Source organism: Coregonus clupeaformis, unplaced genomic scaffold (assembly GCF_020615455.1).
Source record: "Coregonus clupeaformis isolate EN_2021a unplaced genomic scaffold, ASM2061545v1 scaf1739, whole genome shotgun sequence".
In the NCBI taxonomy this organism is placed as follows: Eukaryota; Metazoa; Chordata; class Actinopteri; order Salmoniformes; family Salmonidae; genus Coregonus; species Coregonus clupeaformis.
The window spans coordinates 15,001-37,500 of NW_025535193.1; the positions used below are offsets into that span (position 1 = coordinate 15,001).

General features: G+C 56.8%; 1 protein-coding gene across 1 annotated transcript in view; it reads left to right on the forward strand.

Moving 5' to 3' along the window:
- flii (FLII actin remodeling protein) overlaps positions 1-22,500 on the forward strand; it is a gene marked incomplete at its 3' end in the record, with an annotated part of 81,131 nt that overhangs the window by 11,481 nt on the left and 47,150 nt on the right. The window contains exons 6-13 of the mRNA XM_045218710.1: positions 612-773; positions 2,082-2,185; positions 3,497-3,672; positions 7,298-7,455; positions 8,535-8,619; positions 8,795-8,942; positions 11,505-11,638; positions 19,284-19,610. Of these exons, the coding sequence (XP_045074645.1) occupies positions 612-773; positions 2,082-2,185; positions 3,497-3,672; positions 7,298-7,455; positions 8,535-8,619; positions 8,795-8,942; positions 11,505-11,638; positions 19,284-19,610 (1,294 nt within the window). The remainder of the gene's footprint in view (positions 1-611; positions 774-2,081; positions 2,186-3,496; positions 3,673-7,297; positions 7,456-8,534; positions 8,620-8,794; positions 8,943-11,504; positions 11,639-19,283; positions 19,611-22,500) is intronic.

Here is a 22,500-nt window from a genome sequence, read left to right on the forward strand (position 1 = left end):
ACCTCTAATAACAGGTGGCATACAGGCCTTATAACCTCTAATAACAGGTGGCATACAGGCCTTATAACCTCTAATAACAGGTGACATACAGGCCTTATAACCTCTAATAACAGGTGGCATACAGGCCTTATAACCTCTAATAACAGGTGGCATACAGGCCTTATAACCTCTAATAACAGGTGGCATACAGGCCTTATAACCTCTAATAACAGGTGGCATACAGGCCTTTTAACCTCTAATAACAGGTGGCATACAGGCCTTTTAACCTCTAATAACAGGTGGCATACAGGCCTTATAACCTCTAATAACAGGTGGCATACAGGCCTAAGCTATAACAGGATATATATATATAGTAGATTATCCTGACCCAGTCCTCTCCTCTCAGCATCGATGCCATTCCCAACCAGTTGTTCATCAACCTGCCTTATAACCTAATACTGACCCTCTCCTCTCAGCATCGATGCCATTCCCAACCAGTTGATCATCAACCTGCCTTATAACCTAATACTGACCCTGTCCTCCTCTCCTCTCAGCATCGATGCCATTCCCAACCAGTTGATCATCAACCTGCCTTATAACCTAATACTGACCCTGTCCTCCTCTCCTCTCAGCATCGATGCCATTCCCAACCAGTTGTTCATCAACCTGACTGACCTGCTGTACCTGGACCTGAGTGACAACAAGCTGGACAGCCTCCCCCCTCAGATGAGACGTCTCGTTCACCTCCAGACCCTCATCCTGAACAACAATCCCCTGATGCACGCCCAGCTACGGTACCAAGCTTTATAACACCTTAATACACATTATAACCCCCTGATGCACGCCCAGCTATGATATGAAGCTTTATAACACCTTAATACACATTATAACCCCCTGATGCACGCCCAGCTACGGTACCAAGCTTTATAACACCTTAATACACATTATAACCCCCTGATGCACGCCCAGCTATGATATGAAGCTTTATAACACCTTAATACACAATATAACCCCCTGATGCACGCCCAGCTACGGTACCAAGCTTTATAACACCTTAATACACATTATAACCTTCTTATGCATGCCCAGCTATATGAAGCTTTATAACACCTTAATACACATTATAACCCCCTGATGCACGCCCAGCTATGATATGAAGCTTTATAACACCTTAATACACATTATAACCCCCTGATGCACGCCCAGCTATGATATGAAGCTTTATAACACCTTAATACACATAACCCCCTGATGCACGCCCAGCTATGATATGAAGCTTTATAACACCTTAATACACATTATAACCCCCTGACGCAAGACCAGCTACGATACCAGGCTTTATAAGTCCTTAATACACATTATAACCCCCTGATGCATGAACAGCTACAGTTTGAAGCTTTAACACCTTAATACACATTATAACCCCCTGATGCATGATCAGCTATAGTACGAAGCTTTATAACACCTTAATACACATTATAACCCCCTGATGCATGAACAGCTACAGTTTGAAGCTTTAACACCTTAATACACATTATAACCCCCTGATGCATGAACAGCTACAGTTTGAAGCTTTAACACCTTAATACACATTATAACCCCCTGATGCATGATCAGCTATAGTACGAAGCTTTATAACTCCTTAATACACATTATAACCCCCTGATGCATGAACAGCTACAGTTTGAAGCTTTAACACCTTAATACACATTATAACCCCCTGATGCATGAACAGCTACAGTTTGAAGCTTTAACACCTTAATACACATTATAACCCCCTGATGCATGATCAGCTATAGTACGAAGCTTTATAACTCCTTAATACACATTATAACCCCCTGATGCATGAACAGCTACAGTTTGAAGCTTTAACACCTTAATACACATTATAACCCCCTGATGCATGATCAGCTATAGTACGAAGCTTTATAACTCCTTAATACACATTCTAACCCCCTGATGCATGAACAGCTAGAGTTTGAAGCTTTCTAAGTCCTTAATAAGCCTTAAGAAGCTTTCTAAGTCCTTAATAAGCCTTAAGGAGCTGTCTAAGTCCTTAATAAGCCTTAAGGAGCTGTCTAAGTGGTCCTGTGTGTGAGCAGGCAGCTGCCAGCCATGGTAGCCCTCCAGACTCTCCACCTGAGGAGCTCCCAGAGAACACAGAGCAACATGCCTACCAGTCTGGAGGGACTGGCACACCTGGCAGGTAACACACACACCTGGCAGGTAACACACACACCTGGCAGGTAACACACACACCTGGCAGGGAACACACACACCTGGCAGGTAACACACACACCTGGCAGGTAACACACACACCTGGCAGGTAACACACACACCTGGCAGGTAACACACACACCTGGCAGGGAACACACACACCTGGCAGGGAACACACACACCTGGCAGGGAACACACACACCTGGCAGGGAACACACACACCTGGCAGGTAGCACACACACCTGGCAGGGAACACACACCTGGCAGGGAACACACACACCTGGCAGGTAACACACACACCTGGCAGGTAACACACACACCTGGCAGGTAACACACACACCTGGCAGGTAACACACACACCTGGCAGGGAACACACACACCTGGCAGGTAACACACACACCTGGCAGGTAACACACACACCTGGCAGGTAACACACACACCTGGCAGGTAAACACACACCTGGCAGGAACACACACACCTGGCAGGTAACACACACACCTGGCAGGTAACACACACACCTGGCAGGGAACACACACACCTGGCAGGGAACACACACACCTGGCAGGGAACACACACACCTGGCAGGGAACACACACACCTGGCAGGTAACACACACACCTGGCAGGTAACACACACACCTGGCAGGGAACACACACACACAAACACACACCTGGCAGGTAACACACACACACAAACACACACCTGGCAGGTAACACACACACACAAACACACACCTGGCAGGTAACACACACACCTGGCAGGTAACACACACCTGGCAGGTAACACACACACCTGGCAGGTAACACACACACAAACACACACCTGGCAGGTAACACACACACAAACACACACCTGGCAGGTAACACACACACAAACACACACCTGGCAGGTAACACACACACAAACACACACCTGGCAGGTAACACACACACCTGGCAGGTAACACACACAAACACACACCTGGCAGGTAACACACACACCTGGCAGGTAACCCACACACAAACATACACCTGGCAGAAACACACACACACACACACACACACCTGGCAGGTAACACACACAAACACACACCTGGCAGGGAACACACACACCTGGCAGGTAACACACACACAAACACACACATGTAGCAGGTGGTAAAACACACACCTGGCAGGTAACACACACACCTGGCAGGGAACACACACACACACACATGGCAGGTACACACACACAAACACACACACACCTGGCAGGTAATACACACAAGCCAAGACTAAACTCAGGAAATGAATTTCCTTCAACCCGTGACGTCTCTCCTCAGACGTGGACCTGTCCTTTAACGACCTGAGTCGTGTCCCAGAATGCCTCTACACCCTGAGCAGTCTGAAGCGCCTAAACCTCTCCTCCAATCAGATCTCAGAGCTCTCCCTCTGTATCGACCAATGGACTCAGCTAGAGACACTCAACCTCAGCAGGAACCAACTCACATCGCTGCCTGTAAGAACCTGTCTGTCTCTTTGTCTCTGTCTCAGTTCAAGGGGTTTTATTGGCGTGTTGGGAAACATGTTTGCATTGCTAAAACAAGTAGATAATAAACTAAAGTGAGAAGCCACAAAACAACATCAACAGAAAAGCATCAGAAATTAACAGTCATCAATGCACTGAAAAAGGTTTTCAAAAAGATACGGCACAAAGCTTTTTAACACATTTATAAACCCTTGACTTGTACTTAGCTATGGTACAACCCTTTATAACACATTATAACCCCCTGATGCACGCCCAGCTATATGAACATCTATAACACTCAAAAAGTTTTCGAAAATAAACATTTCAAGTGTTATATTATCAGCTATGTACAGTGTTTTAGCAATGAGTAAATAGTTGTAGTACGAATCGTGAGGAAGATAAATAAACATAAGTATTGGTTGTATTTACAATGTTGTTTGTGCTCCACTGGTTGCCCTTTTCTCATGGCAACGGGCCACAAATCTTGCTGCTGTGATGGCACATTGTGGTATTTCGCCTAACAGATATGGGAGTTTATCAATGTTGGATTTGTTTTCGAATTCTTTGTGGGTCTGTGTAATCTGAGGGAAATATTTATCTCTAATATGGTCATACATTTGGCAGGAGGTTAGGAAGTGCAGCTCAGTTTCCACCTCATTTTGTGGGCAGTGTGCACATAGCCTGTCTTCTCTTGAGAGCCAGGTCTGCCTTTGGCGGACTTTCTCAATAGCAAGGCCATGCTCACTGAGTCTGTACATAGTCAAAGCTTTCCTTAAGTTTGGGTCAGTCACAGTGGTCAGGTATTCTGCCACTGTGTACTCTCTGTTTAGGGCCAAATAGCATTCTAGTTTGCTCTGTTTTTTTGTTAATTCTTTCCAATGTGTCAAGTAATTCTCTTTTTGTTTTCTCATGATTTGGTTGGGTCTAATTGTGTTGCTGTCCTGGGGCTCTGTGGGGTCTGTTTGTGTTTGTGAACAGAGCCCCAGGACCAGTTTGCTTAGGGGACTCTTCTCCAGGTTCATCTCTCTGTAGGTGAGGACTCTGTTATGGAAGGTTTAAACATTTTTAGGTGGTTGTAGAATTTAATTGCTCTCTTCTGGATTTAGTTAATTAGCGGGAATATGCCTAATTCTCCTCTGCATGCATTATTTGGTGTTTTACGTTGTACACAGAATATGTTTTTGCATAATTCTGCATGCAGTCTCTCAATTTGGTGTTTGTCCCATTTTGTGAATTCTTGGTTGGTGAGCGGACCCCAGACCTCACAACCATAAAGGGCTTTATAACTGATTGATGTGTTTTTAGCCAGATCCTAATTGGGTTGTTCCTGTTGATGGCATAGAAGGCCCTTCTTGCCTTGTCTCTCAGATCGTTCACAGCTTTGTGGAAGTTACCTGTGGTGTTGATGTTTAGGCCGAGGTATCGCTCTCTCTCCCTCTCTCTCTCTCTCTCTCTCTCTCTCTCTCTCTCTCTCTCTCTCTCTCTCTCTCTCTCTCTCTCTCTCTCTCTCCTCTCCATCCCTCCATCTCTTTCTCCATCCCTCTCTCTCTCTCCTCTCCATCCATCCATCTCTCTCTCATCCATCTCTCCATCCCTCTCTCTCCATCCCTCCATCTCTTTCTCCATCCCTCTCTCTCCATCCCTCTCTCTCTCTGTCTCTCCTCTCTCTCTCTCTCTCTCTCTCTCTCCATCCCTCTCTCCATCCCTCCATCTCTTTCTCCATCCCTCTCTCTCTCCATCCCTCTCTCTCTCCATCTCTCTCTCTCTCTCTCTCTCTCTCTCTCTGTCTCTCTCTCTCTGTCTCTCTCTCTCTCTCCATCCCTCTCTCTCTCCATCCCTCTCTCTCTCCATCCCTCTCTCTCTCCATCCCTCTCTCTCTCCATCCCTCTCTCTCATCCCTCTCTCTCCATCCATCTCTCTCTCTCTCTCTCTCTCTCTCTCTCTCTCTCTCTCTCTCTCTCTCTCTCTCCATCCCTCTCTCTCTCCATCCCTCTCTCTCTCCATCCCTCTCTCTCCATCCATCTCTCTCTCTCTCTCCATCCCTCTCTCTCTCCATCCCTCTCTCTCTCCATCCCTCTCTCTCCATCCATCTCTCTCTCTCTCTCCATCCCTCTCTCTCTCCATCTCTCTCTCTCTCTCCATCCCTCTCTCTCTCCATCCCTCTCTCTCTCCATCCATCTCTCTCTCTCTCTCCATCCCTCTCTCTCTCCATCCCTCTCTCTCTCTCCATCCCTCCTTCCCTCTCTCTCCATCTATCCCTCTCTCCATCTCTCCTCCATCTCTCTCTCCATCCCCTCTCTCTCTTCCCTCTCTCTCTCTCCATCCATCCATCCCTCTCTCCATCCATCCCTCTCTCCATCTCCCTCTCTCTCCATCCCTCTCTCTCTCCATCCCTCTCTCTCTCTCCATCCATCCCTCTCTCCATCCCTCTCTCTCTCCATCCCTCTCTCTCCATCCATCTCTCTCTCTCTCTCCATCCCTCTCTCTCCATCCATCTCTCTCTCTCTGTCTCTCTCTCTCTCTCTCTGTCTCTCTCTCTCTCCATCCCTCTCTCTCTCCATCCCTCTCTCTCTCCATCCCTCTCTCTCCATCCATCTCTCTCTCTCTCTCCATCCCTCTCTCTCTCTCCATCCATCCCTCTCTCCATCCCTCTCTCTCCATCTATCTCTCTCTCCCTCTCTCCATCCATCCCTCTCTCCATCCCCCTCTCTCTCTCTCCATCCATCCATCCCTCTCTCCATCCATCCCTCTCTCCATCCCTCTCTCTCTCCATCTCCCTCTCTCTCCATCCCTCTCTCTCTCCATCCCTCTCTCCATCCCTCTCTCCATCCATGGTGTTGTTTAGGCTGAGGTAATTATCATATTGTGTGCTCCCAGGGCAGCAGTGATTTGAAAGGATGTTTTGGGGCTTCATTTCAAACGGTGTCGAAATGTTACTTGTCCTTTTCTTAATATTTATAATTAAAGGGAACGGTCCGAGTTCCGCTCTGCATGCATTATTTGGTCATTTCTTTTGGATATTTAGGATAATTCTGCAGAATTGTGTATGTAGATTTTGTATTGGGTTTTTCTCCCAATGCTTAATTACAGGTTGGACCCAAAACCTCTCTTCCATATAGTGCAATTGGTAAAATTACACTATTGAATCATTTGCACCAGATTGGGATAGGAATATATATAATTTTTTTTTTTATTGTCTTTTTATGGAGTAAAATGCTTTGCAGTCATTTTATTTTAGTCCAATCACTGCCAGACCAAGTCCAGCAGAGGTACTGATTGTCAGTCCCAGGTAGCATTAGACATGTTCAACCATGCTATTTCCTCATTTGAAGGAGTGTCTGCTGCTCTGATTCCTGGCCTTTTTTTCTGGAAAATTACAACTTTGGTTTTCTGAAAGTTGATGTTGAGCCCAGTTGATGCTGTATTCCCAAAGAATGTTATATGTTATTCCTGTAGACTCTGTTGGTGCCAGTAGGGCAGCAATCTGACCTCCATCTTTTCAGGGTGAGTCCAGGGGGCTGCAGATCGGTCCAACAACACTGCTAGTTCGTTGACGTAGACGTTGGACTTAAACTGCACCCTTGTCTCACCCCCCCCTGTCTCCGTCTCTCCCCAGTCTGCCATCTGTAAGCTGGGGAAGTTGAAGAAGCTTTATGTGAACAGCAACAAGCTGGACTTTGAGGGGGTTCCGTCTGGCGTGGGGAAGTTATCCAGCCTCCAGGAGTTCATGGCTGCCAACAATAACCTGGAACTCATACCTGAGGGTCTCTGTAGGTGGGTACCACACACACACACGCACACACACGCACACACACACACGCACACACAGACACACACACACACACGCACACACACACACACACACACAGGCACGCACGCACGCACGCACACACACACACACACACACACACACACACACACACACACACACACACACACAGACACAGACACACACACACGCGCGCACACACACACACACACACACACACACACACACACACACAGACACAGAGGGAATGAGTAGGTGTGTCCAAACTTTTGACTGGCACTTTATATTATGACGTCATTTAGATTTGGACTTCGGCTGTTCGAACACACATTCGAACAGCCGCTCGTCGGTGATTGGTCAACAGTAGGGATTCTTCAGTGAAGCCTTTTGTCATTCTCACGACAGATGACTCATTTTCATGCTAATTTATTCATTGAGAAATACTGCACCGAACATCTTAGTTAGAAATACTGCACCAAACATCTTAGTTAGAAATACTGCACCAAACATCTTAGTTAGAAATACTGCACCAAACATCTTAGTTAGAAATACTGCACCAAACATCTTAGTTAGAAATACTGCACCAAACATCTTAGTTAGAAATACTGCACCAAACATCTTAGTTAGAAATACTGCACCAAACATCTTAGTTAGAAATACTGCACCAAACATCTTAGTTAGAAATACTGCACCAAACATCTTAGTTAGAAATACTGCACCAAACATCTTAGTTAGAAATACTGCACCAAACATCTTAGTTAGAAATACTGCACCAAACATCTTGGGCAGATACAAAATTGCGTGACTAAGATCTCCTCGGCAAAAAAAGTCCAAATTCATGACAGATTTCTTGAGTTATTAATTCTGACCATTTTTGAGGAAGCGTATACTGGCTACGGCGTCTCAAAATGGACAAACAGTACTATTGCTTGTTTTTTTTTTCTGGTTTTCAAGCGAAGGTATTTTTAAAGGAGTATGGAACACACTGGTTGGGATGGCCTAGCCGAGCATACTGAAGCCGCGGACCAGGATCTGCTGTGTAGTGGATGAAGTTGTTGTTGTTGTTGTTGTTGTTGTTGTGTAGGTGTGGTAAGCTGAAGAAGTTGGTTCTGAATAAGAATCGTCTGGTGACTCTTCCTGAAGCCATCCACTTCCTCACCGACCTTGAGGTACACACTATCCTCTGTTCTAGATTCTAAATGTTCTGTCCTGTGTGTTCTAGGTTCTAAAGGTTCTATATGTTCTGTATTGTGTTCTAGGTTCTATCCTGTGTGTGTTCTAGGTTGTAAGTATTATATCCTGTGTGTTCTAGGTTCTAAGTGTTCTCTCCTGTGTCTGTTCTAGGTTCTAGATGTGCGTGAGAACCCCAACCTGGTGATGCCTCCCAAGCCTGTGGACAGGACAGCAGAGTGGTACAACATTGACTTCTCTCTTCAGAACCAGCTGAGACTGGCTGGAGCATCCCCTGCTGTCATATCTGCTGCAGGAGGAGGTGGGGCTAGGTCTGGGGGAGGTGGGGCTAGGTCTGGGGGAGGTGGGGGCTAGGGTCTGGGGGAGGTGGGGCTGGGTCTGGGGGAGGTGGGGCTAGGGTCTGGGGGAGGTGGGGCTGGGTCTGGGGGAGGTGGGGTTAGGTCTGGGGGAGGTGGGTCTGGGGGAGGTGGGGCTAGGTCTGGGGGAGGTGGGGCTGGGTCTGGGGAGGTGGGGCTAGGTCTGGGGGAGGTGGGGCTGGGGGAGGTGGGGCTAGGGGAGGTGGGGCTGGGGGGAGGTGGGGCTGGGTCTGGGGGAGGTGGGGCTGGGGGAGGTGGGGGCTGGGGGGAGGTGGGGGCTAGGGTCTGGGGGAGGTGGGGCTGGGTCTTGGGGGAGGTGGGGCTGGGTCTGGGGGAGGTGGGGCTGGGTCTGGGGGAGGTGGGGGCTAGGTCTGGGGGAGGTGGGGCTGGGGGAGGTGGGGCTAGGGGAGGTGGGGCTGGGGGAGGTGGGGCTGGGTCTGGGGGAGGTGGGGCTGGGGGAGGTGGGGCTGGGGGAGGTGGGGCTAGGTCTGGGGGAGGTGGGGCTGGGTCTTGGGGGAGGTGGGGGCTAGGCCTGGGGGAGGTGGGGCTGGGTCTGGGGGAGGTGGGTCTGGGGGAGGTGGGGCTGGGGTCTGGGGGAGGTGGGGTTAGGTCTGGGGGAGGTGGGTCTGGGTCTGGGGGGAGGTGGGGCTAGGTCTGGGGGAGGTGGGGGTTAGGGTCTGGGGGAGGTGGGTCTGGGGGAGGTGGGGCTGGGTCTGGGGGAGGTGGGTCTGGGGGAGGTGGGGCTAGGTCTGGGGGAGGTGGGGCTGGGTCTGGGGGAGGTGGGGCTGGGTCTGGGGGAGGGGGGGCTGGGTCTGGGGGAGGTGGGGCTGGGTCTGGGGGGAGGTGGGTCTGGGGGAGGTGGGTCTGGGGGAGGTGGGGCTGGGGGAGGTGGGGCTGGGGGAGGTGGGGCTGGGTCTGGGGGAGGTGGGTCTGGGGGAGGTGGGGCTAGGTCTGGGGGGAGGTGGGGGCTAGGGTCTGGGGGAGGTGGGGCTGGGTCTGGGGGAGGTGGGGCTGGGTCTGGGGGAGGTGGGGCTGGGGGAGGTGGGTCTGGGGGAGGTGGGGCTGGGGGGAGGTGGGTCTGGGTCTGGGGAGGTGGGGCTGGGGGGAGGTGGGTCTGGGGGAGGTGGGTCTGGGGGAGGTGGGGCTGGGTCTGGGGGAGGTGGGGCTGGGTCTGGGGGAGGTGGGGCTGGGTCTGGGGGAGGTGGGGCTGGGGCTGGGGGAGGTGGGGCTGGGTCTGGGGGAGGTGGGGCTGGGGGGAGGTGGGGCTGGGTCTGGGGGAGGTGGGGCTGGGTCTGGGGGAGGTGGGGCTAGGTCTGGGGGAGGTGGGGCTAGGGCCTGGGGGAGGTGGGGGCTGGGTCTGGGGGAGGTGGGGCTAGGGTCTGGGGGAGGTGGGGCTAGGGTCTGGGGGAGGTGGGGCTAGGGCCTGGGGGAGGTGGGTCTGGGGGAGGTGGGGCTGGGTCTGGGGGGAGGTGGGGCTAGGTCTGGGGAGGTGGGGCTAGGCCTGGGGGAGGTGGGGCTAGGTCTGGGGAGGTGGGGGCTAGGGTCTGGGGGAGGTGGGGCTAGGTCTGGGGGAGGTGGGGCTAGGGTCTGGGGGAGGTGGGGGCTAGGCCTGGGGGAGGTGGGGCTAGGTCTGGGGGAGGTGGGGCTAGGCCTGGGGGAGGTGGGGGCTAGGTCTGGGGGAGGTGGGGGCTAGGTCTGGGGGAGGTGGGGCTAGGTCTGGGGGGAGGTGGGGCTAGGCCTGGGGGGAGGTGGGTCTGGGGGAGGTGGGGCTAGGTCTGGGGGGAGGTGGGGCTAGGCCTGGGGGAGGTGGGTCTGGGGGAGGTGGGTCTGGGGGAGGTGGGGCTGGGTCTGGGGGAGGTGGGGCTGGGGGGAGGTGGGGGTTAGGTCTGGGGGAGGTGGGGGCTAGGGTCTGGGGGAGGTGGGGCTGGGTCTGGGGGAGGTGGGGCTGGGTCTGGGGGGAGGTGGGGCTAGGTCTGGGGAGGTGGGGCTAGGGTCTGGGGGAGGTGGGGCTAGGTCTGGGGGAGGTGGGGCTAGGCCTGGGGGAGGTGGGGCTGGGTCTGGGGGAGGTGGGGCTAGGCCTGGGGGAGGTGGGGGCTGGGTCTGGGGGAGGTGGGGCTAGGTCTGGGGGAGGTGGGGGCTAGGTCTGGGGAGGTGGGGCTGGGTCTGGGGGAGGTGGGGCTAGGTCTGGGGGAGGTGGGGCTGGGTCTGGGGGAGGTGGGGCTAGGTCTGGGGGAGGTGGGGCTAGGTCTGGGGGAGGTGGGGCTAGGGTCTGGGGGAGGTGGGGCTAGGTCTGGGGGAGGTGGGGCTAGGTCTGGGGGAGGTGGGGCTAGGTCTGGGGGAGGTGGGGCTAGGTCTGGGGGAGGTGGTACATACAGACCTATCTGTGGGTGTGCCAGACGGAGAGAAATGCAGTTGCTTGCTTTAGATATGCTGAAGACATTTATATTTGTGTTTATATTTTATCTTTGTGTGTGTGTGTGTGTGTGTGTGTGTGTGTGTGTGTGTAGGGGCCAGCCCACGGGACCCCCTGGCGAGGAAGATGAGGCTTAGGAGGAGGAAGGACAGTAGTCAAGACGACCAGGCTAAACAAGTCCTCAAGGGGATGAGTGATGTCACACAGGAGAAGAACAAGAGTATAGAGGTAGGGAGGGGGGGCAGGGTTATGGAGGGAGGAGGGGCAGGGGTAGGGGGGCAGGGTTATGGAGGGAGGGGGGGCAGGGTTATGGAGGGAGGGGGGCAGGGTTATGGAGGGAGGGGGGCAGGGTTATGGAGGGAGGGGGCAGGGTTATGGAGGGAGGGGGGCAGGGTTATGGAGGGAGGGGGCAGGGGTATGGAGGAAGGGGGGCAGGGTTATGGAGGGAGGGCAGGGTATGGAGGGAGGGGGCAGGGTTATGGAGGGAGGGGAGGGGCAGGGTTATGGAGGGAGGGGGCAGGGTTATGAGGGAGGGAGGGGGCAGGGTTATGGAGGGAGGGGGGGGCAGGGTTATGGAGGGAGGGGGGGCAGGGTTATGGAGGGAGGAGGGGGCAGGGTTATGGAGGGAGGGAGGGGGCAGGGTTATGGAGGGAGGGGGGGGCAGGGTTATGGAGGGAGGGAGGGGGGCAGGGTTATGGAGGGAGGGGAGGGGCAGGGTTATGGAGGGAGGGGGGCAGGGTTATGGAGGGAGGGAGGAGGGGGCAGGGTTATGGAGGGAGGGGGGGCAGGGTTATGGAGGGAGGGGGGCAGGGTTATGGAGGGAGGGGGCAGGGTTATGGAGGGAGGGAGGGGGGGGGCAGGGTTATGGAGGGAGGGGGGGCAGGGTTATGGAGGGGGGGGGGGCAGGGTTATGGAGGGAGGGGGGGCAGGGTTATGGAGGGAGGGAGGGGGGCAGGGTTATGGAGGGAGGGAGGGGGGCAGGGTTATGGAGGGAGGGGGGCAGGGTTATGGAGGGAGGGGGGCAGGGTTATGGAGGGAGGGGAGGGGCAGGGTTATGGAGGGAGGGGGGCAGGGTTATGGAGGGAGGGGGGGGGCAGGGTTATGGGGGGAGGGAGGGGGCAGGGGTTATGGAGGAGGGAGGGGGCAGGGTTATGGAGGGAGGGGGGCAGGGTTATGGAGGAGGGAGGGGGCAGGGTTATGGAGGGAGGGGGCAGGGTTATGGAGGGAGGGGGGGCAGGGTTATGGAGGGAGGGAGGGGGCAGGGGTTATGGAGGGAGGGGGGCAGGGTTATGGAGGGAGGGGGGGCAGGGTTATGGAGGGAGGGAGGGGGGCAGGGTTATGGAGGGAGGGGGGGGCAGGGTTATGGAGGGAGGGAGGAGGGGCAGGGTTATGGAGGGAGGGGGGCAGGGTTATGGAGGGAGGGGGGCAGGGTTATGGAGGGAGGGGGGCAGGGTTATGGAGGGAGGGAGGAGGGGCAGGGTTATGGAGGGAGGGGGGCAGGGTTATGGAGGGAGAGGGGCAGGGTTATGGAGGGAGGGAGGAGGGGCAGGGTTATGGAGGGAGGGGGGCAGGGTTATGGAGGGAGGGAGGGGGGCAGGGTTATGGAGGGAGGGGGGCAGGGTTATGGAGGGGAGGGGGGCAGGGTTATGGAGGGAGGGGGGGGCAGGGTTATGGAGGGAGGGGGGGCAGGGGTTATGGAGGGAGGGGGGCAGGGTTATGGAGGGAGGAGGGGGCAGGGTTATGGAGGGAGGGAGGGGGCAGGGTTATGGAGGGAGGGAGGGCAGGGTTATGGAGGGAGGGGGGGCAGGGTTATGGAGGGAGGGAGGGGGGCAGGGTTATGGAGGGAGGAGGGGGCAGGGTTATGGAGGGAGGGGGGGCAGGGTTATGGAGGGAGGGAGGGGCAGGGTTATGGAGGGAGGGGGGGCAGGGTTATGGAGGGAGGGGGGGGCAGGGTTATGGAGGGAGGAGGGGGCAGGGTTATGGAGGGAGGGAGGGGGGCAGGGTTATGGAGGGAGGAGGGGGGCAGGGTTATGGAGGGAGGGGGGCAGGGTTATGGAGGGAGGGGGGGCAGGGTTATGGAGGGAGGGAGGGGGGCAGGGTTATGGAGGGAGGAGGGGGGCAGGGTTATGGAGGGAGGGAGGGGGGCAGGGTTATGGAGGGAGGGGGGGCAGGGTTATGGAGGGAGGAGGGGGGCAGGGTTATGGAGGGAGGAGGGGGCAGGGTTATGGAGGGAGGGAGGGGGGGCAGGGTTATGGAGGGAGGGGGGCAGGGTTATGGAGGGAGGGGGGGGCAGGGTTATGGAGGGAGGGGAGGGGGCAGGGTTATGGAGGGAGGGGGGCAGGGTTATGGAGGGAGGGGGGCAGGGTTATGGAGGGAGGGGGGCAGGGTTATGGAGGGAGGGGGGGGCAGGGTTATGGAGGGAGGGGGGGCAGGGTTATGGAGGGAGGGGGGGCAGGGTTATGGAGGGGGGGGGCAGGGTTATGGAGGGAGGGGGGCAGGGTTATGGAGGGAGGGGGCAGGGTTATGGAGGGAGGGGGGCAGGGTTATGGAGGAGGGAGGGAGGAGGGGGGCAGGGTTATGGAGGGAGGGGGGGCAGGGTTATGGAGGGAGGGGGGGGCAGGGTTATGGAGGGAGGGGGGGGGCAGGGTTATGGAGGGGGGGGCAGGGGTTATGGAGGGGGGGGGGCAGGGTTATGGAGGAGGGAGGGGGGCAGGGTTATGGAGGGAGGGGGGGCAGGGTTATGGAGGGAGGAGGGGGCAGGGTTATGGAGGGAGGAGGGGGCAGGGTTATGGAGGGAGGGGGGGGCAGGGTTATGGAGGGAGGAGGAGGGGCAGGGTTATGGAGGGAGGGGGCAGGGTTATGGAGGGAGGAGGAGGGGGCAGGGTTATGGAGGGAGGAGGGGCAGGGTTATGGAGGGAGGGGGGCAGGGTTATGGAGGGAGGGGGCAGGGTTATGGAGGGAGGAGGGGCAGGGTTATGGAGGGAGGGGGCAGGGTTATGGAGGGGGCAGGGTTATGGAGGGAGGGAGGGGGGGCAGGGTTATGGAGGAGGGGGGGCAGGGTTATGGAGGGAGGAGGGGCAGGGTTATGGAGGGAGGGGGGCAGGGTTATGGAGGGGGCAGGGTTATGGAGGGGCAGGGTTATGGAGGGGGGCAGGGTTATGGAGGGAGGGGGGGCAGGGTTATGGAGGGAGGGGGCAGGGTTATGGAGGGGGGGGGCAGGGTTATGGAGGGAGGGGGGCAGGGTTATGGAGGGAGGGAGGAGGGGGCAGGGTTATGGAGGGAGGGGGGCAGGGTTATGGAGGGAGGAGGGGTTATGGAGGGGGGCAGGGTTATGGAGGGAGGGGGGCAGGGTTATGGAGGGAGGGGGGGGGTTATGGAGGGAGGGGGGGCAGGGTTATGGGGAGGGGGGCAGGGTTATGGAGGGAGGAGGGGGCAGGGTTATGGAGGGAGGAGGGGGCAGGGTTATGGAGGGAGGAGGGGCAGGGTTATGGAGGGAGGAGGGGGGCAGGGTTATGGAGGGAGGGGGCAGGGTTATGGAGGGAGGAGGGGGGGCAGGGTTATGGAGGGAGGGGGGCAGGGTTATGGAGGGAGGGAGGGAGGGGCAGGGTTATGGAGGGAGGGGGCAGGGGTTATGGAGGGGGGGGGCAGGGTTATGGAGGAGGAGGAGGGCAGGGTTATGGAGGGAGGGGCAGGGTTATGGAGGGGGGGCAGGGTTATGGAGGAGGAGGGGGGCAGGGTTATGGAGGAGGAGGGGGCAGGGTTATGGAGGGAGGAGGGGGGGCAGGGGTTATGGAGGGAGGAGGGGGCAGGGTTATGGAGGGAGGGAGGGGGGGCAGGGTTATGGAGGGAGGGGGGGGGGGCAGGGTTATGGAGGGAGGGGGGCAGGGTTATGGAGGGAGGGGGGGCAGGGTTATGGAGGGAGGGGGGGCAGGGTTATGGAGGGAGGGGGGGGCAGGGTTATGGAGGGAGGGAGGAGGGGCAGGGTTATGGAGGGAGGGGAGGGGCAGGGTTATGGAGGGAGGAGGAGGGGGCAGGGTTATGGAGGGAGGGGGGCAGGGGTTATGGAGGGAGGGAGGGGGGCAGGGTTATGGAGGGAGGGGGGCAGGGTTATGGAGGGAGGAGGGGCAGGGTTATGGAGGGAGGGAGGAGGGGGCAGGGTTATGGAGGGAGGAGGGGGCAGGGTTATGGAGGGAGGGAGGGGGGCAGGGTTATGGAGGGAGGAGGGGCAGGGTTATGGAGGGAGGAGGGGCAGGGTTATGGAGGGAGGAGGAGGGGCAGGGGTTATGGAGGGAGGGAGGGGGGGGCAGGGTTATGGAGGGAGGGAGGGGGCAGGGGTTATGGAGGGAGGAGGGGGCAGGGTTATGAGGGAGGGAGGAGGGGCAGGGTTATGGAGGGAGGGGGGCAGGGGTTATGGAGGGAGGGGGGGCAGGGTTATGGAGGGAGGGGGGGGCAGGGGTTATGGAGGGAGGGAGGGGGCAGGGTTATGGAGGGAGGAGGGGGCAGGGTTATGGAGGGAGGAGGGGGGCAGGGTTATGGAGGGAGGGGGGCAGGGTTATGGAGGGAGGGAGGAGGGGGCAGGGTTATGGAGGGAGGGGGGCAGGGTTATGGAGGGAGGGAGGGGGCAGGGTTATGGAGGGAGGGAGGAGGGGCAGGGTTATGGAGGGAGGGGAGGGGGCAGGGTTATGGAGGGAGGGGGGGCAGGGTTATGGAGGGAGGGGGGCAGGGTTATGGAGGGAGGAGGGGGCAGGGTTATGGAGGGAGGGGGGGGCAGGGTTATGGAGGGAGGGGGCAGGGTTATGGAGGGAGGGGGCAGGGTTATGGAGGGAGGGAGGGGGGCAGGGTTATGGAGGGAGGAGGGGGCAGGGTTATGGAGGGAGGGGGGCAGGGTTATGGAGGGAGGGGGGGGCAGGGTTATGGAGGGAGGAGGGGGGCAGGGTTATGGAGGGAGGGAGGGGGGCAGGGTTATGGAGGGAGGGGGGCAGGGTTATGGAGGGAGGGGGGCAGGGTTATGGAGGGAGGGAGGAGGGGCAGGGTTATGGAGGGAGGAGGGGGCAGGGTTATGGAGGGAGGGGGGCAGGGTTATGGAGGGAGGGGGGCAGGGTTATGGAGGGAGGAGGAGGGGCAGGGTTATGGAGGGAGGGGGGCAGGGGTTATGGAGGGAGGGGGGCAGGGTTATGGAGGGAGGAGGGGGGCAGGGTTATGGAGGAGGGGAGGGGGGCAGGGTTATGGAGGGAGGAGGGGGCAGGGTTATGGAGGGAGGAGGGGGCAGGGTTATGGAGGGAGGGGGGGGGGCAGGGTTATGGAGGGAGGGGGGGGCAGGGTTATGGAGGAGGGGAGGGCAGGGTTATGGAGGGAGGGAGGGGCAGGGTTATGGAGGGAGGGAGGGGGGGGCAGGGTTATGGAGGGAGGGGGGCAGGGTTATGGAGGGAGGGGGGCAGGGTTATGGAGGGAGGGGGGCAGGGTTATGGAGGAGGGGGGCAGGGTTATGGAGGGAGGGGGGCAGGGTTATGGAGGGAGGGGGGCAGGGTTATGGGGGGGGAGGGGGGCAGGGTTATGGAGGGAGGGAGGGGGCAGGGTTATGGAGGGAGGGGGCAGGGTTATGGAGGGAGGGGGGCAGGGTTATGGAGGGGGGAGGAGGGGGCAGGGTTATGGAGGGAGGGGGGCAGGGTTATGGAGGGAGGGGGGGCAGGGTTATGGAGGGAGGGGGGGCAGGGTTATGGAGGGAGGAGGGGGCAGGGTTATGGAGGGAGGGGGGGCAGGGTTATGGAGGGAGGGAGGAGGGGCAGGGTTATGGAGGGAGGGGGGCAGGGTTATGGAGGGAGGGGGGCAGGGTTATGGAGGAGGGGGGGGCAGGGTTATGGAGGGAGGGGGGCAGGGTTATGGAGGGAGGAGGAGGGGCAGGGTTATGGAGGGAGGGGGGCAGGGTTATGGAGGGGGGAGGGGGCAGGGTTATGGAGGGAGGAGGAGGGGCAGGGTTATGGAGGGAGGAGGGGGCAGGGTTATGGAGGGAGGAGGGGGCAGGGTTATGGAGGGAGGAGGGGCAGGGTTATGGAGGGAGGGGGGGCAGGGGTTATGGAGGGAGGAGGGGGGCAGGAAGTTATGGAGGGAGGGGGGCAGGGTTATGGAGGGAGGAGGAGGGGCAGGGTTATGGAGGGAGGGGGGCAGGGGTTATGGAGGGAGGGGGGCAGGGTTATGGGAGGGAGGGGGGCAGGGTTATGGAGGGAGGAGGAGGGGCAGGGTTATGGAGGGAGGGAGGGGGCAGGGTTATGGAGGGAGGGAGGGGCAGGGGTTATGGAGGGAGGAGGAGGCAGGGTTATGGAGGAGGGGGGCAGGGTTATGGAGGGAGGAGGGGGCAGGGTTATGGAGGGAGGGGGGCAGGGTTATGGAGGGGGAGGGGCAGGGTTATGGAGGGAGGGGGGCAGGGTTATGGAGGGAGGGGGGGGCAGGGTTATGGAGGGAGGGGGGCAGGGTTATGGAGGGGGAGGAGGGGGCAGGGTTATGGAGGGAGGAGGGGGGCAGGGTTATGGAGGGGGAGGAGGGGGCAGGGTTATGGGGGAGGGAGGGGGCAGGGTTATGGAGGGAGGGGGCAGGGTTATGGAGGGAGGGGGGCAGGGAGGGAGGGGGGCAGGGTTATGGAGGGAGGGGGGGCAGGGTTATGGGAGGGGAGGAGGAGGGGCAGGGTTATGGAGGGAGGAGGGGGGGCAGGGTTATGGAGGGAGGAGGGGGGGCAGGGTTATGGAGGGAGGGGGGGGCAGGGTTATGGAGGGAGGGGGAGGGGCAGGGTTATGGAGGGGGCAGGGTTATGGAGGGAGGGGGGCAGGGTTATGGAGGGAGGAGGGGGCAGGGTTATGGAGGAGGGGGCAGGGGTTAGGGAGGGGGGGGGCAGGGTTATGGAGGGAGGGGGGCAGGGTTATGGAGGGAGGGGGGCAGGGTTATGGAGGGAGGAGGAGGGGCAGGGTTATGGAGGGAGGAGGGGGGCAGGGTTATGGGAGGAGGGGGCAGGGTTATGGAGGGAGGAGGGGCAGGGTTATGGAGGGAGGGAGGGGGCAGGGTTATGGAGGGAGGGGGGGCAGGGTTATGGAGGGAGGGGGGCAGGGTTATGGAGGGAGGGGGAGGGTTATGGAGGGAGGGGGGCAGGGTTATGGAGGGAGGAGGAGGGGCAGGGTTATGGAGGGAGGAGGGGGCAGGGTTATGGAGGGAGGAGGGGGGCAGGGTTATGGAGGGAGGAGGGGGCAGGGTTGTGGAGGGAGGGAGGGCGTGAGGGAGGGAGGGGGCAGGGTTATGGAGGGAGGAGGGGGCAGGGGTTATGGAGGGAGGGGAGGGCAGGGGTTATGGAGGGAGGGGGGGGCAGGGTTATGGAGGGAGGGAGGAGGGGGCAGGGTTATGGAGGGAGGAGGGGGGCAGGGTTATGGAGGGAGGGAGGAGGGGGCAGGGTTATGGAGGGAGGGAGGCAGGAGGGGCAGGGTTATGGAGGGAGGAGGGGCAGGGTTATGGAGGGAGGGGGGAGGGGCAGGGTTATGGAGGGAGGGAGGAGGGGGCAGGGTTATGGAGGGAGGAGGAGGGGCAGGGTTATGGAGGGAGAGGAGGGGGCAGGGGTTATGGAGGGAGGGAGGGAGGGGGCAGGGTTATGGAGGGAGGGGGGGCAGGGTTATGGAGGGAGGAGGAGGGGCAGGGTTATATGAGAGTGGGGAAGGGTTCATTCCTTTGATACAAGTCCATGTATTCCATTTCCATTCCAACCATTACATTGAGCTAGTCCTCCTATATTTCCACCCACCAGCATCCTCTGTCGGGAAAGTGCCAGTGACTTGCCTCAGATGAAACAGAGCCCTGACCTGTGTGTGTGTGTGTGTGTGTGTGTGTGTGTGTGTAGGAGAACGGGGATCAGAAGTATGGTGAGCTGAACGCGTCGTTGGGACAGACGCGTCGTTGGGACAAAAGCCTGGAGAAACCACAGCTGGACTACTCAGAGTTCTTCATGGAGGACGTGGGACAGGTAGGAGAGAGACTGGACTACTCAGAGTTCTTCATGGAGGACGTGGGACAGGTAGGAGAGAGACTGGACTACTCAGAGTTCTTCATGGAGGACGTGGGACAGGTAGGAGAGAGACTGGACTACTCAGAGTTCTTCATGGAGGACGTGGGACAGGTAGGAGAGAGACTGGACTACTCAGAGTTCTTCATGGAGGACGTGGGACAGGTAGGAGTTTCAAACTAGAAGGTCTGGGGAGCCCATGTGTCTAGATACATAGTGAATCATCTGGAAAGATGCACATCCCTACACAGTAGCCCCAGGACTGCCACACAGGTCCCCGGGACTGCCGCACAGGTCCCCGGGACTGCCGCACAGGTCCCCGGGACTACCGCACAGCTCCCCGGGACTGCCGCGCAGAGTGCAGAAGAAATATCAGCCCACAGAGAGAAGTAACCAATAGGCAAAGGGTAGCATAATTTGTCTGATTCTCTGTAATATTATATTTTTTTGTAAAGTGGTTTCTTGTTTCAAACACAACATTTTCAGAGTCCCCTCCTTGTCTGAAGGACTAGTGAATAACCGGGTTCATGTCAAGCCCTGCATGTTTTTTTTTCAGAAGTCTTATGGAATGTAGGCCTACATTGAACACCACACATTGGGATGCTACTGTAGGCTGAATGATACAGTAGCTATTTCCACGTTAGAATATTATGGGATGCATTTGCTCCATAGTTTTTGATGGTAGGCCACTCTGGTAGGCCTACATTATGATCCAATAGCCACAGTAGCCTACTTGGCCACTGTTAAAACTGTAACTGAAAGCGGGTACAGCCTCAGTGTTCACAGGAAACAGCCTCAGTGTTCACAGGAAACAGCCTCAGTGTTCACAGTAAACAGCCTCCGTGTTCACAGTAAACAGCCTCCGTGTTCACAGTAAACAGCCTCAGTGTTCACAGTAAACAGCCTCAGTGTTCACAGTAAACAGCCTCAGTGTTCACAGTAAACAGCCTCAGTGTTCACAGTAAACAGCCTCAGTGTTCACAGTAAACAGCCTCCGTGTTCACAGTAAACAGCCTCAGTGTTCACAGTAAACAGCCTCAGTGTTCACAGTAAACAGCCTCAGTGTTCACAGTAAACAGCCTCAGTGTTCACAGTAAACAGCCTCAGTGTTCACAGTAAACAGCCTCAGTGTTCACAGTAAACAGCCTCAGTGTTCACAGGAAACAGCCTCAGTGTTCACAGTAAACAGCCTCAGTGTTGACAGTAAACAGCCTCCGTGTTCACAGTAAACAGCCTCAGTGTTCACAGTAAACAGCCTCAGTGTTGACAGTAAACAGCCTCAGTGTTCACAGTAAACAGCCTCAGTGTTCTACAGTAAACAGCCTCCGTGTTCACAGTAAACAGCCTCAGTGTTCACAGTAAACAGCCTCCGTGTTCACAGTAAACAGCCTCCGTGTTCACAGTAAACAGCCTCAGTGTTGACAGTAAACAGCCTCAGTGTTCACAGTAAACAGCCTCAGTGTTCACAGTAAACAGCCTCAGTGTTCACAGTAAACAGCCTCAGTGTTCACAGTAAACAGCCTCAGTGTTCACAGTAAACAGCCTCAGTGTTCACAGTAAACAGCCTCAGTGTTCACAGTAAACAGCCTCAGTGTTCACAGTAAGCAGCCTCAGTGTTCACAGTAAACAGCCTCCGTGTTCACAGTAAACAGCCTCGCCGTGTTCACAGTAAACAGCCTCAGTGTTCACAGTAAACAGCCTCCGTGTTCACAGTAAACAGCCTCAGTGTTCACAGTAAACAGCCTCCGTGTTCACAGTAAACAGCCTCAGTGTTCACAGTAAACAGCCTCCGTGTTCACAGTAAACAGCCTCAGTGTTCACAGTAAACAGCCTCAGTGTTCACAGTAAACAGCCTCAGTGTTCACAGTAAACAGCCTCCGTGTTCACAGTAAACAGCCTCAGTGTTCACAGTAAACAGCCTCCGTGTTCACAGTAAACAGCCTCAGTGTTCACAGTAAACAGCCTCAGTGTTCACAGTAAACAGCCTCAGTGTTCACAGTAAACAGCCTCAGTGTTCACAGGAAACAGCCTCAGTGTTCACAGGAAACAGCCTCAGTGTTCACAGGAAACAGCCTCAGTGTTCACAGTAAACAGCCTCCGTGTTCACAGTAAACAGCCTCAGTGTTCACAGTAAACAGCCTCAGTGTTCACAGTAAACAGCCTCAGTGTTCACAGTAAACAGCCTCAGTGTTCACAGTAAACAGCCTCAGTGTTCACAGTAAACAGCCTCAGTGTTCACAGGAAACAGCCTCAGTGTTCACAGTAAACAGCCTCAGTGTTCACAGTAAACAGCCTCAGTGTTCACAGTAAACAGCCTCCGTGTTCACAGTAAACAGCCTCAGTGTTCACAGTAAACAGCCTCAGTGTTCACAGTAAACAGCCTCAGTGTTCACAGTAAACAGCCTCCGTGTTCACAGTAAACAGCCTCCGTGTTCACAGTAAACAGCCTCCGTGTTCACAGTAAACAGCCTCAGTGTTCACAGTAAACAGCCTCAGTGTTCACAGTAAACAGCCTCAGTGTTCACAGTAAACAGCCTCCGTGTTCACAGTAAACAGCCTCAGTGTTCACAGTAAACAGCCTCAGTGTTCACAGTAAACAGCCTCAGTGTTCACAGTAAACAGCCTCAGTGTTCACAGTAAACAGCCTCAGTGTTCACAGTAAACAGCCTCAGTGTTCACAGTAAACAGCCTCCGTGTTCACAGTAAACAGCCTCCGTGTTCACAGTAAACAGCCTCCGTGTTCACAGTAAACAGCCTCCGTGTTCACAGTAAACAGCCTCCGTGTTCACAGTAAACAGCCTCCGTGTTCACAGTAAACAGCCTCAGTGTTCACAGTAAACAGCCTCCGTGTTCACAGTAAACAGCCTCAGTGTTCACAGGAAACAGCCTCAGTGTTCACAGTAAACAGCCTCAGTGTTGACAGGAAACAGCCTCAGTGTTCACAGTAAACAGCCTCCGTGTTCACAGTAAACAGCCTCAGTGTTCACAGTAAACAGCTTCAGTGTTCACAGTAAACAGCCTCAGTGTTCACTGTAAACGCGCGCTGGAAGTTGCA